The following is a 14,372-nucleotide window of genomic DNA, read 5'->3' as shown; positions in this document are numbered from 1 at the left end:
TGCCTTTTCCAGCTTCTCTAAACTTGGTTTGTTCCTACAGCTCAGCTCAGAGGATACCAAATCGCTCACGACAGGACAATCTGAAGTAACACACAGTGCCCAGAAAGCAAAAAATAAGGCTTGTTTTGCAGCCTTTAAGAATTGTGTTAACCCTTGCCATGTGGACGTGGTAAAAATTCTGACTAGGGGCCATTCTTCTCTTGGCCAAATGCACCATGAAGTTCAAAATGGCCCTCGTGTGGACTTTGGAAGAGACCCATGGGCTGCTGTGCTGGTGCTGATGGCTGAATCAGTTTTACGTGTGGGCTCTGGGCCACGTGCTTCCGGTAGTATCTCTGACCTAGCTCTGGGGCATTTCTAGGAGATTCCTGAAAAGTGAGTATCCCATGGGGACAGGGGAAGCCCTACTTGCTCTGCAAAAACCTACCACATGGCTCATTCTGTAGGCTGCCACAGCTGAGCTCAGTGCTTATGGCATGGGACACAGGCTCTCCCTTTAGGGCAGTCACCCAACTGGGATGTGGGAAATAAAGAGGGCAGTGATTAGGACAGGCCACAACTGCCCACGTGGACTGCCTAAGAAGCCAGAAGGGAGCAAGACTGAGGTCCAGGCTCGTCACAATCAAGGGGCAGGGCTGAGCCTGGATACAGAAGGAAATCTGGATGCACTCATGCAAGAAAAGTGACCAAGGACGGAAAAGTATGCTCTGAGCTTCTGTGAGTTGAGCAGGTATATTCTTATGAATAAAAGAGGAGGAAGATGAAAGGCTTTTGAAGTGACAGTAAAGCTGGAGGAAGTGAAGGACTTACCTGATTTATTTTTGCATTCGATATCGTAGCCCGTGATAGGGCTGTTTCCATCAAACCCCATGGTCCACCTGAGCGTAATCGTACGTGCTTTGACATCTTTGATCTCAATTTCGGGAGGGTCTGGGGGCTCTGTGCCATCAATAGAAAGACTGGGGGTTAGTTCAAATCAAGTTCAGGGCTACACACTAGTGGAAATGCTGAGTATGACTTGCAAACACTGTGTCAGCATTCAACAATGGCGATGCTTTCATTTGGAAGCAATTTTTTTTTTCTAATCACATATAAGGTGGAGTAATTCCACTTTTCCAAGACTTCCAATTATCATAGTATGTGAGGAACTGGGCCAAGCCTGGAGGACATAAGTGTCATTGTTCTCAGTGGGGTCTCTACTCAAACAGATTTTGAGCAAGGAAAGCATGTGACTGTGCTTGTCACATTGAGCATGCCTGCCACTGACTTGTCATCTGCCTTAGTCCTGGAAGGGCTTTGCTCCCTCTGATTCGGGGGGCCCCCCTCTACCATGATCACAGGCTGGGCAACACACTGCATCAGCAGTGACTTCATACATGTTCATGACTTTCTGAGAATCTAGGAGTGTTACCTAGCAGGCTGGGGCCACGCCGATGCCTGAGGCTAAGCACACACTGATGCCCTTCAGGGCTGTTTTTTTCCCTTTTTGTTGCCTCTTTCCTACCTTGCACTGTGAGCTGAATTATTCCACGGTCTTCCCCATAGGAATTGATAGCATGACAGGAGAAGAAGCCAGAATCTTCCCTCACAGTTGGTAAAATCTATGAGGAAAGGAGAAGGAAATTCATCTTATTCAGGAGCAAGCAGCTAGAGATGAAACAGAATTGACTTTGGGCTACAAAACCATCCCCAGCATATATGTTTGTACACTCACAAACATAGACCCCTACACACTCACTCCAGATATACACACGAGCACACACCTGCGCACATACATGCATGTGCTCTCTGGGGACAAATTCTTTCAGTGCAATTGTAAACGTACTGAAATGATGGGCAGGTCTCTGATGCACGTTATCTCTGTCAGCTGCTAGCTCATTAAATTGGATGTGCAATTCACATAGAATGCTCTGCTCAGGTCAATATACCTTCTACACACACATCCCCTCATCCTCCTCTTATTTCTCATGAGCTGTCTTTACAGCATCCAAAACAACTTTTCCTAAAATCACATTTATAAACCCAGTCAGTCCTCTGCATCCAAGGGTTCTCCACCCATATGGTCAAACAACCATGACTGAAAATATTTGGAAAAACATCTGCATCTTGAACAGAACATATACAGACTTTTTTCTTGACATTATTCCTTAAACAGTACAGTCTAACAACTGTTCACATAGGATTGTCCTTATGTTCGGGGTGATAAATAATACAGAGGTGATTTAAGGTATGTGGGAGGATGGGTATACGTTGTACACAAATACTCTGCTATCTCAGATAAAGGACTTGAGCAGCCTTAGATTTTGGTATCTGTGGCATCCTGGAATCAGTCCCTTGCGAAGATGGAGGGATAGCCACACTACAATCCTGGCTTGGCTAGCTGGCCCTCATCAGAATTCTGTGCCAGATACACTCCAGGATTGGACCTAGGGAGGGAACCACTGTTGGCTCCAAACACAGGGCTTTCAAAATTTTCCCCTTGTGTGTACAGTGGCTTCTTTCCCTTCCTGTAATAGAAGCATCTCTCAGTTTGCTATCAGAAGTGCTGAAACAAATAAGAACATACTTCTTTCTAGCTCTTGTGATCCTATATTAATGACAGAATATCTTTCACACTGGATTTTTCCAAAGACGCAAAATATTTTTCATTATAATATTTTTTTCCCCAAAGCCCATCCAATGTTTCATTTCATGGGAAGTAAAAACACATGCACACAGCAAAGGCTGTCTGTCACTCCTCCAGAATTCACTGCCATTTTAAAAATGAACTTTTTCTTATTACACTTGGGTTCCCTGCAGTATTTATGATAATTTCCCTCTCACTAACACTTGTGATAGAGCACTGTTTTCACAAGTAAATTCCATCAGGTTCCTAACAACTTGTCACCGTCACGCACCCGCTTGTGTGAAAGGCCAATTTCTACTTCCAGGACAGGCGACTGCATTCTGCTGGGCCTCTCACTCTTACCTGCAGAGTGGAGATCACTTCCTCTCCCGCCTCCTTCGTGGACACAAGATAACGGGCCATTTCTGGATTAATGACCCGGTCTTCCTTCTCCCAGCGGACGATAATGGGCTTCTCTCCATGGGCTGTGCAACTCATCTCCTTCTTCTGACCCTGAGTGGCCAGCGTGGTGTTTGGATAGGACGTTATCATTGCGGGAACTGAAAACCAAATGCAACACAACTTGTTCAGCGAAGCAGTGTTCTTGATTTCCCCACCACGACACTCAGCTAAATCATGCTCACAAAGACATTTCTCTTAAACAGAATTTATTCAAGAAACTGCTGAGCAAGAATCAGGAGCAACATAAAGGGGAAGCAGCAGAACGATGAATGGGCCTCAGACAAGACTGCCGCGTGGTTCCATGTTCATGGGCCTGGTTGTTCTCTTCCAGTCCTGTTGGGGCAGACGTGTGTCAGTGGCATGGCCACTGTCCCTAAGAACACACAGGAGAATGGGTTTTCATGCTGATTAGTCTTCTTAGTTCCCTTTTACTGTCATAACCTTGTTTTTTGGCTGTTGTTGGTGTTAAGAAGATTGAAATTATGCTATTTGTTGGAAAATGGATGGAACTGGAGCCCTTCATGTTAAGTGAAATAAGCCAGTCCCACACAGACTGGTGTCACATGTTTTCTCGCATTTGTGGAAGCGAGGGGAAAACAAAACAAAACATCTACATTTCTAACATATACAGCTGTAGAGATGAAGCCTTCATTACTAGTCACCTTAGCTGGGTCCCTTATTGTTACTAGATAGACTTGTAACTACTTCTTACCATTCTTACCTCTCACGGTTCTTATAAACCCTGCAAACTTTTTTTAGTCGCCGGAAGACCTCAGACCTACCCTTTCTTCTCTAACTTATAGCAGAGAATCTTACCCCCAACTTACTGGGAAAATGAAAGCATTTATTTATGAAAGGCCTCAAGTTTCCATTCCCCTAACCAAAGTTAACCTGTGAGCTTCCATTCTTGACAATGGATGACATGAGGCCCACACTCCATTTCATAAACTACAGAACATTCTGGACAGCATAGTGTACATGCATTCTAAACTTACAAGAAAGTGAAGGAAAAGTCAGGGGCTCAAAACAAAAGTGGCTGTTGGAAGGCTATAGGTAACATGATGGTGGTGCTTTGATTATTCTTGAGGCGGAGAGTGAAAGTTACACTTCCAAATCCAGGCTCCTCAAAGGAGTATGAGAGCAAGTACATAAACAAACAAAAACAAAGAAGGCAAATAAAAACCAAAACCACAAATGGCAAAGGTGGACACAAACTGCCTTCCTCGTGTTATGGCTGTAGGAAAAAATATCTCCCCTGAGTATTTGTAAGTGATCCAACTCTACATAGGTTTGGAGTGACATGTATGCTGAGGAATTAATACAGAGATGGCCCTAATTTGGTAAGAGACCTGGAGGACTTAAATATAAACACATCATGGAAGGGTGTGCCCTGTGATCAGAACCGCTGGAATTCTCCCAGGAAAAGTTCTGCTGAACATGGGCTCACAAGCCAAAATCATAGACCACATGAGAAAACTAGCTGCCCTGATTGAGAACCAGCCCCATAATAGAATGACCAGAAACGGCCTCTGAAATATCTCTGCATTAACATTTCAAGGTATTTTAAAAAGCACAAGGGAGTGAGGTATTTAAAGGGGATCAGGTAGATTTGAAAAATAATCAAAACATCACAAGTCTGTATTTCTACCTGCTTTTTTTTTTTTATTCTTCACTCACAGGAAGAAAGATCCTTCCTTGTCAAGCTCATATTGTGTCCCCTAAAAATTCTTGTCCTTCTGGAACCTGAGAATATGTCTTTATATGGAAATAAGGCCTTTGCAGATATTATTAGTGAAGATGAGGGTCTTCTGAAATGCACTATGTTCTCTGGTTAAATAGTTATTTCTGCAAAGACTATATTTCTACACAAGGTCATAGTTTGAGGTTTCAGAGGGACATGAATTTTTTGGGGGAGGACACTGTTCAATCCAATACAACTATATTTCCAATACCCAAAACACACACACACACACACACACACACACACACACTATTACAATCCCAAAACAAGTATATAGACCACATCAAATGTTAAAGCATTTACATTATCCCTAAAGATTTCTCCACCCCATTTCCAGTCTCTTCTCTTTTTTACCCCTATATGAGGCAATCACTGATCTGTATTTTGTCACTATATTTCCTTTTCTGGGCATTTCCTATAAATGGGATCATGTGGTATCAATTTTATTGTGTGTCTAGCTTTCTGCAGTTTTTTTACTAAGCACAGTGGTCTCTAGTTCTTTCCCGTTATTGTGCAGTCTGTTCCTTTCTGTGCTGCACTCTGGGTATCTCCTCACCTGCTCATTCACATTTGGGTGGTTTACAGCTTTTGGCTATTAGGATTAATTCTGCTATGAAATTTGTGGGTAAGTTGTATGCATACATGTTTTTCACTTTTGCATGTGTAAATTCCTAGGAATGGATCTACTGTGTCATACAGAAATTCTCCATTTAGTATTTTGAGAAGTTGCCACATTGTTTTACCAAGCATCAGTGCCACCAGATGAGAAGATTTTAGGCGGGAACAGGAAGTGGGAGGAGCTGTGGTAAGAGTGTTTAGCTCCACCATTTGACAGGGAACTAGAAGATTAGACTTGGGTGCATTTGGGAGTAGGGGAGGTGCCATTTTCCTTTCCCACTGGACGCTTTCTGGCAGTAGAAACTCTGGCTCACCCTGCTGAGCTGAGAGAGTTGGATTCCTTTCTGAGGACACCTTCTGTTTGGGCTCAAGTCCACTAATCACGATTTTTTCTCCTAAGAGTCAAGGGCTAAGTCTTGATTACTAGAGATCCCAAAGCTAGATTGCAAAGCTGTGAATGAATCTGTTCCTGACCTAGGAAGAAGAGGATAATTCACTTGCCATTTTTCCTCTGAAAGCTGGAGAACATGAGTCAGAACCTGAGAAGCTCATATATAATTTAGCTTTGAGAGATGGACCCTGGTTCCTCCTGATTCCTCATTAGGACCCTGGTTCATGTGACATCTTGTGCTTGGCAAAAAATATAGAAACTCTGGTCACAAAGTTGTATTCTGGAAATCAATGCAGGCTTCATGCTTTATACTCCTGTGGGTGTCATAGGCTTTGGTCAGGGTTTCCTGCCAAGCAGTGTTTGTGAAAAAGAAATCTGTCAATGGTAGGCACAAAACAATCAGATTTCCTGTGAGGAAATGGCAAGTGTGACCACTTCCTAAGACCAAGGTCTTTTAACACTCTCTCCTCTTTAGATTTCAATGAGTGAGCAGGTCTGAAATAAGGGTTTTTGTCCTCTGAGGTCATATGTAGGGGCGCAATGCATAGAGACAGCTGGTGTCCCACACAATCCAGTGTTAGACTGCTTTCAAACAACCAACTGAAGAACTGATTTCCAAGTCTGCAGGGTTGCTTTGAGGACTTGGTTGTTTTCTGTTCTTTCCTTTCTTGAGAAATGATAGCATACAAGCTTATTAATTCTATATGGGAGTAATACCTTGACTGCATCAGGGACCTCTGGGTTTATGATTTGCGTGTTTAATTCTGCAAACACTGCCCCTTGTTTTCACTCACACTTCTCCCATGAATGAATACCCCCTCGAAATGGGGAACTTAATTCTGGGGAATAAATTCAACACTTGGTTGGAAATACTCTAACTAGCCCCTGCTCACCTAGCCTGCTCAGAATGGTCAAAACGATTTTTTTTAATGAACCATTATTATGGCTTCTTTGCAATGCTAACGTTTGAAGGCACGACCTTTTCACTTGTCACAGTCATGGGTGCTGAGCAATGACAACCTGTCACTACAGCAGTGCTTCCTGCAAGAATTTCTGAAGCATAACAAATGGATGGGGTAATTTAACAGGGATTGCTACAGAGAAGAGGCTGTGGGAAAATTGCCAGCAGGCAAAGAAGTCCAGACTCAAGATGGCTTTGTCCAAAGATGGTGTGCTCTGTGCTCCCTGCAAAATTACCCATTAAGGCAGGAGCTGTTTTACATCATGATAAATTGCTTCATAAGTTTCCTTCGTGAACCATGGTACTATCTAACTGCACTGTAATGCTCAGTAGATCTGCATTCTGAGACTATAAGGGAGACTCGTATGACCTTCTTTCATGTAGCTTAATGGTGCAGCGCTATGGTGGACCTGCAGCACCAGCCCAGGAGGGTGGCTTTAGTCCTATCTCAGCCCAAACGCAGGGTGATGATACCTCTTTAGCTTGACATCGGCGATGGTGGGTGTATTTATACTGCTGACTGATCAACGCTAGAAACCAGGGCTCTCTCCTCTCTTCTCCTTAATTGTTGAAACCTTTACAAAAATAGAGATATCTCACAGCACTGAATGATTTTAAAGTGATTTAACTCCACTGAGAGACTAGACCAACCTCAAGCTAGAGAAGATTCCTGTCATGATCACCTGGATCAATCCATTTATTTTACAATGAAGGAAGGAGAAACCCATAGAAGAATAGGTATCAAAGTCCCAAATGCCACAGTCAGCCAGGACCTGACTTAAATGAGGTCTATTCAGAAGCCATCACTATCATTGTCAATATAGAGGGTGGCCAGTGTCCCTAACCATCCAGGAATTCCCATGTGTTAGTGTGCAAAGTCCCGCACCCCGGGAAGTCACTCAGCCCCTCCACTCATTCAGAACAAAAGTGGAAAAAATGGGGTGTGGGGCCAACAAGGCTCCAAGGCTGGCTCAGCACCCAACCTGGAAACTGAGGCAGGAGATACCTGAGTCTCCAAGTGGAAGGGTGGGAGAGGGAGATGCTCTGAGGTATGGACACATTTTTAAAACCCCTTCTTCAACTACAGTTTTCACACCACTGTCCCCACCTTTTATTATGAAACAAGTTTAAGAGTACAGAATATTAAATAGTGAAAACCCACTGCCTGGATTTCACATCTAACTTTTCCATGTACATTTGAGCCATTTTATTTTCATTGTGATTTCACCAGAACATCAACATTTAGTGAGTACATAATATTCATTATTCAATCTGAGTTTCTTTTGGATGAAAACATGAATCAGTGAGGATCTCAAAAAACAGGTCACAGAATGCCAGTCACCTCCTCATCTCTGCTGCTCAGGGAGGAAACCCACAAGAGCCTCTTCATGTCCCAGGAAGGGCACTGCCTCCCCCAGGATGGCAGATGCGACTTAGGATCAGGGGGACCCTAGGTCAGTGCAGGGACCTTCTTACAAGTGCCACATCCATGGAGGAGGTAGTTTTACATAGACAGGACCTTGACTGCTTCACGCCTCAGTCTCTTGTGTGACTTGGGAAAGCCGGATGGACAGGTGCTCTCATCAAAGCTGCACCTTAGAATCTAGAATCACCTGGGAAGCTTTCAGACCAGTACCCAGACCTCATCCCCAGGCACTGGATCTGAGCCTCTGCTACTGGGGCTCATGCATGGATTTAAAGATTCTAAGTGATCCTAATATATATTGCCTGGGTTGAACCAACTCAACCCAATGATCTCCAAGGCCCTTTTCACTTCTGACTGTTTCATTCCTTTCCCTTCTTTCTTGTTTCTTTCTTTCATTTTCTCTTCTTTCCTTCCCCCCTCCCTCTTTTCCTGCCTTCCCTCCCTCCCTTCCTTCCTTCCTTCCTCTTTTTTCCCTCCCTGCCTTTCTCCCTCCTTTCTTCCCTTCCTTCTTCCTCCACTTTTTCTCCTTGTTCTTTTTTTATTCCTGTAGCTCTTGTTCTCAGTCTTCATATTCCCAATTCCATCATAACAACAGTAGCTAACATCCATGCCTGCTGACTGTGTGCTAGGACCTTTTCTATATGAATTTAATCTATACAATAACCTGATGGAATAAAAATTTTGGCAACCTAGAAATGACCCAAGACATACTTGTAAGAGCCATTTTAAGTCAATTCTAAATTATGCTATAAATTCATGGGAGAGTGTAGAAATAGAATTTCCACCATATTTGTTGGGTTAAAGTGTGTATTAACAGATGTCTATGCAGATGGTCAGAGAGAAGCCAGACATCAAACACCTGTTTTGAAGTGGCAAAAATAAAAATTAGAATATAAGTGATTTTAAGATTAATTTCAACTTGACATCTCCCCTTTCTCCTTATTTCTTAGTAAGGAAACAGAGAATGGGAGGATGTAAGACTGGCAAAGACAAGACCTGTTCCCTATGTGCCTTTCTTCTATCCCTAATTCAAAGTTCTATTGTTATCTAGGGTGGTGGTATTTTCAATACCACCATGAAAATAAAGCAGTCTAGTTATCCTTACTAGCCCCTAAGTGTTGAACCTCACTTCCCTTCCCTTCCTTCCTTCCTCCAGATCTGGGGAGGCCAACAGGCCAAAGTTCATATCACACCAAGTAAATAATGCCTCTGCCCCTTTGTATGCTTCAAGATTCTGGTCATTTCACATATATGACTTCCTAGCAGCACTTGTGTTGTTAGGAGAGAGGACAAGTCTTAATTCCAACCATAACAAAATAGGATGGAGGAATGAAATTGACCTAAAGCCACTGATGTGTAGAAGACCTAGAAGGAGGTCTTCTGATTTCAAGTACAAAGCATTTTTGCACAACTGTGGTACAGGAGGCTGAGGCTGACCCACAGGGTGCAGAGTGTCTCACCACAGTGGTATCCAGCTGTCTAATTCTGTTCTCAAGGCTACAGCATCCCTGGAAGACCTCACAGGTCTCTTTCAGGGCACCTCACTTTGCTCTGGTCCCTGGGGATCATGCAGACCTCCTGCCTGCAGCATCCCAGGCGTGCGATGGACGTGTGCTGGAGATGCTGGGATCCCCATGTGGCAAATACACATAACATAGATGCTACTGCTTTAATCACTTCAGGTGACACTAAAGACACTGACATTGTTGGACCATCTTCACCACATCCAGCTACCAGACTTTCTCATCTTTCCATACCGAAAAATAACAGTACCTCCCCGTTTGTGCTTCCCAAGCCCCAGCTCCTGGCCCCCACCATTCTACGCTCTGTCTCTATGACTCTAGGGACCACAGAGAACAGTGTTAAAATAATATTTGCCCTTCTGTGACTGGCTTATTTCACTCAGCATAATACTCTCAAGCTTCCTCCATGTTGTATCCTGTGTCAGAATTTCCTTCTTTTTCATGAATGATATTCCAATGGATGGAGAGACCACACTTCCTTTATCCATTCATCTGTTGGTGGACAACTGGGTTGTAGAGAGAAATTTGTTAGGGAAAATGGAGGGCAATGCATTCCTGGCTCCCCTTTAGCCTGTCAAAGGCTGAGCAGCCATTTCCCCATTTGAGGTCTCTGCCTCTCAGCTGCATTCCAGTTTCCTCATCTGTAAGAACAATGGGACCTGCAGCCTCCTGGGGCTGTGATGAGGATTAATGAGATTATGTTGGTGGAACCCACTGAGGGCGTCTGAAGAAAGGCCCTGCAGAAACACAGAGCGAGCTTATCACTGCTGTAGAATCAGAAATTCCTCCTGTCCAAATACTTATTGTTCATAAAAGTTTTAGCAAGTGAGGCTGCATACTGGGCGGCTCTAATCCCTATAAAGAAAACGATTTCTCCCACCAGGAATTAATAAGTTCTTAGCACAGACTAAAATATCTGCTCGGCTGGGTTATTATGCCTACATAATGAAGTTACTTTGATTATAACCATTAATCAAATACATGTTTCCAAGCTAGAGTGAGCTGTATTTGATGTTAAGCTTTAACGAGAATGACAACATCACCACTTCCTGGCAGCATTGCTGAGGCCTCCTGACATGATTAAAAGCGTCAAGGCAAAGACAGGGAACGTTTAGGGTTCGTACTATATTCACTCTGAAGTTGCTTCTAGTCACATTAGAGGAAGAAAGCTGATTTATTTTGCATGTCAAGTATGAATATTAACCACAAGATAATAAAACAGTATTTTGCTCCAATTCACATGGAGATTTCTTCCTATTTTTTTCTTGTCTGGTTATGTATACTAATGCTTTATTTTGCCCAATAAGAAAACTTCTTAATAAATAGGGTTTTTTTTAAGGAAATAGTAAGTAGACTTGGATTTCCTGCTAACAGTGACAGGAAAAAGTAAATGAAAAGTTGTAAGAAAGGAGACCATGTTACGGTGAAATATTGGGTAAGTGAGGTCCAGACTATTACTGAGAGAAAACTCTGAGCCAATCTCCAAGATGGCACCAATCTTGCACCTCCTGGAATTCAGACTCTTGTGTGCATCCCTCCCACACGTTAACAGAGCCAGAGGTGGAAGCAGAAGGGGCAGAACATCACTGATGTTAGATTATAAAAACACTGCGGCTCCCTTTTGGGTATCTACTACCCTCCCTGCGTCACTTCTCCAGGGAAGCCTGCCACAATGTCATCAGGATGTCTAGATGGTCCATGGACAGGACCATGAAAAAGACAAGTGTCAGGTCAATAAATTCCCATCCGCTTTGGGGAGCTTGGAAGTGGATAACCCAACTAGATTCTTTTTCCCTTATAAAAGTTTTCTTTCATTCTTTCTTCCTTCCTTTCTTTTTTCTCTCTTTCTCTTTCTGTCCCGCCCTCCCTCCTTCCCTCCCCTCCCTCTCTTCCTTTCTTTCTTATGGTGCTGGTGATGGAACCAAGGCAGGTAGGCACTCTACCACTTAGCTATGTCTCCAGCCCTTTTATCATTATCATTATTAATTTTGTTTATGAGACAGAGTCTCACTACTATCTTTTTCTGGGCTGGCCTAGAATTCACGATCCTTCTGCCTCCACTTCCTGAATAGCTGGGATTATAAGGGTGAAACACCACACCCAGTTCCCTTATAAAGAATTCTGTGCAGTTCTCAGAAGGCCAGTAGTTTCCATGGAAACAGAACCAGCAGTTTCCAGGCGGCTTGAGTGCAGGCATGAACATACAGAGTAGTTAGCCCCAAGTCAGGATCTATCTTTTGAGCAGGTGATTTACATATAGATGCTGTTTGTCATGGTAAAACAGAAACTGACCAATTGTCCACGTGAACACCTGATGGCCAGTGACTTAAACCACATTCTGACAGGGGAGCAGCTGCAGCCACACATGGCCTGTACTCCCTGGAACTCACTGCAGGTTATCCTGGTGGTAGGTGGTCCTGTTAATTCCTTCTTTCAGGAACCACAGAGGCTTCCTCCACCAAGGATTCTTGCCCAAGAAGGGCCATCAACACCCAGGACTTCTGCGTGCCTTTGAAATTCAAATCCCCACAGCATTTTTAAGTTCTGAAATTTTATTTTCTTCTTAAAGCCATTTTGAATGCGTCGTCTCTGTCTGTGTCAATATTCATTTCCCATGGTGCTCTGCTCACTTATGCATTAACATATGTTTCCATTTGCTTGCATGGGATGCGTGCAGGTTGTTTTGAGTATCTGGATCTGTACCTTTTTTTTCTCCAAACACCTTTGACTATGTGAATGTCAAGGACATAAAATGTCCTTGTAACAGTGCTCGTGTACTAATGATCACTAACACATATTACAGTCTATGTGAGAACTTTATTAGTTATTCATTTTTACAACAACCCAGAAGGTAGGTGCTGTTATTACTTGGATTTTATGGGTGCAGAAATTAAGGCAAAGAGAAGCTGAATGACTTGTTCAAGGTCAGTTCTGGCAGTGGAGCCAGAATGTTAATCCTTGTAGCCTATACTTCTGTCATCTGTGTGAGTTCATAAGTGATTTAGTTTAGCCTTGCCTGTTTTTTGAATTGTTTATAAATTAGAAGCATACTGTCTGTGTTCTTCTGTGTCTTGCTTTTTTGATCCTGTGTTACTTTGTATGAGCTCTGCAACTTATAGCTATATGATATTTATTTATATGAATATTCCATGGCTTATTCAGATTCGATCATTGCAAGCGAGGCACCTAGAGCTTTGTACATGAACCCTGGAGACATGCAGTTTCCCTAAGGTACGTGGAGAGAAGTGAAACTTCTTGTCATGTTCTATGTGTGTCTTCAAATCTATGAGACAATGACATCTTTCAAATATGATTATGCAAATTTACAGTCTTTCCAGCAATCTGCTTTTGGTTTGTTTAAAGCAATGGTTCTTCAATGGAGTATTATTCATTCATAAAGAGGAATGAAATTATGTCATTTGTAGGAAAATGGATGGAACTGGAGATCACATTAAGTAAAATAAGCCAGACTCAGAAAGACAAACATTGGATACTTTCTGTCATATGCGGAGTCTGGATCTAAAAGAAAGCTTAAAAAGTGACATGAATATAAAGGGGGGTGTGTTTGTGTGGGGGATCCAGTGGGAGCAGGGAGGACGAAAGGACAGAATGATGGGGGATTGAATATAATTGAAGAACTTTATAAGTATGTGTGAAAATAAAATAATGAAACCATTAAATACTGCAAAAAGGGGGGAGGAGCATAAGAAAGAGTAATGGGGTGAATATGTTCAAAGTACGTTATGTGCAAATATCACAATGAAACTTTTTCGTGCAATTAATATATGCCAAGAAGAAAGATCATGGGGCAGTCTCTAATTGTATAAATAATAAAAAATTTAAAAATAAAACAGTGGTTGTTTATGACTATCCCTAAACTAGTAGCATAAGCATCACTTTCAACCTGCTAGAAATGCAAATTTGGGGGCCCCACTTCCTTTGGAAGAAGTCCCCAGTGATCCTGCACTTGTTGAAGCACCAGGTCCTGTTTTCTGTGCCACTCTTCCTCATCCTTGGCCAGAGTCTCACACTCCAGGGCCCTGTGGATGTACACAGGATGTAGAACTAGAAGAGCTGGCTCTGAGTTCAGGCTGTGCCAATACACTTCATACACTTAGGAGGGACCTGAGTCCTTCTCTTCTAAATGTGTGTAATGGCTAAGCCTACCTCCACGCACAGGAGTTGCAAAATCAAGTCCGTGAGAAGTCCTTCAGACGTTAAAGGGTTAATGATGCTAGCTATTCTTCCTGTAGCTAATATTTGCCTCCAAGACTTGTTTTCCTGACTAGATTACTCATTCCTCAAAGCCAGAATAGCTTCAAATGCATATGTACAGAGGCGAGGATTGCAAGGCAAAATAAAAGCAGTGGGAATGTGACAGATCACAGAGATTTTAAAGACTTACACTTCTAGTGTGGTTTTTATAAAGTCTGAGCAATAAACAAAACATATTTGAAAGCTACTTATGTAGCTTCCAAGTAAAGCATTACTGAATTTGGTAAATGATACAATCATTATATCAACATTGCATAGTTTTTTTTAAAAAAGGGAAAGGTAATATTTTAAGTGCTAAATTTTGTTACCTTTATGTGAAAAGAAGGGGATCTGTTTATCTTTGAGGATGAGACCATTGAGTGTTATTTCC

At 42.6% G+C, this 14,372-nt stretch overlaps 1 protein-coding gene across 5 annotated transcripts in view; it reads right to left on the bottom strand.

Moving 5' to 3' along the window:
* The window catches only part of Dscam (DS cell adhesion molecule), a 657,480-nt gene that overhangs the window by 130,134 nt on the left and 512,974 nt on the right, over nucleotides 1-14,372 (bottom strand). For all 5 annotated transcript variants that reach the window (XM_074072614.1, XM_074072617.1, XM_074072616.1 and 2 more), the window contains exons 12-14: nucleotides 2,969-3,165; nucleotides 1,505-1,601; nucleotides 811-939 (exon numbers count right to left, since the gene is read on the bottom strand). In XM_074072614.1, the coding sequence (XP_073928715.1) occupies nucleotides 811-939; nucleotides 1,505-1,601; nucleotides 2,969-3,165 (423 nt within the window). The remainder of the gene's footprint in view (nucleotides 1-810; nucleotides 940-1,504; nucleotides 1,602-2,968; nucleotides 3,166-14,372) is intronic.

This window comes from Castor canadensis, chromosome 5, assembly GCF_047511655.1.
Source record: "Castor canadensis chromosome 5, mCasCan1.hap1v2, whole genome shotgun sequence".
In the NCBI taxonomy this organism is placed as follows: Eukaryota; Metazoa; Chordata; class Mammalia; order Rodentia; family Castoridae; genus Castor; species Castor canadensis.
This window is presented reverse-complemented; position numbering and strand designations above follow the sequence as displayed.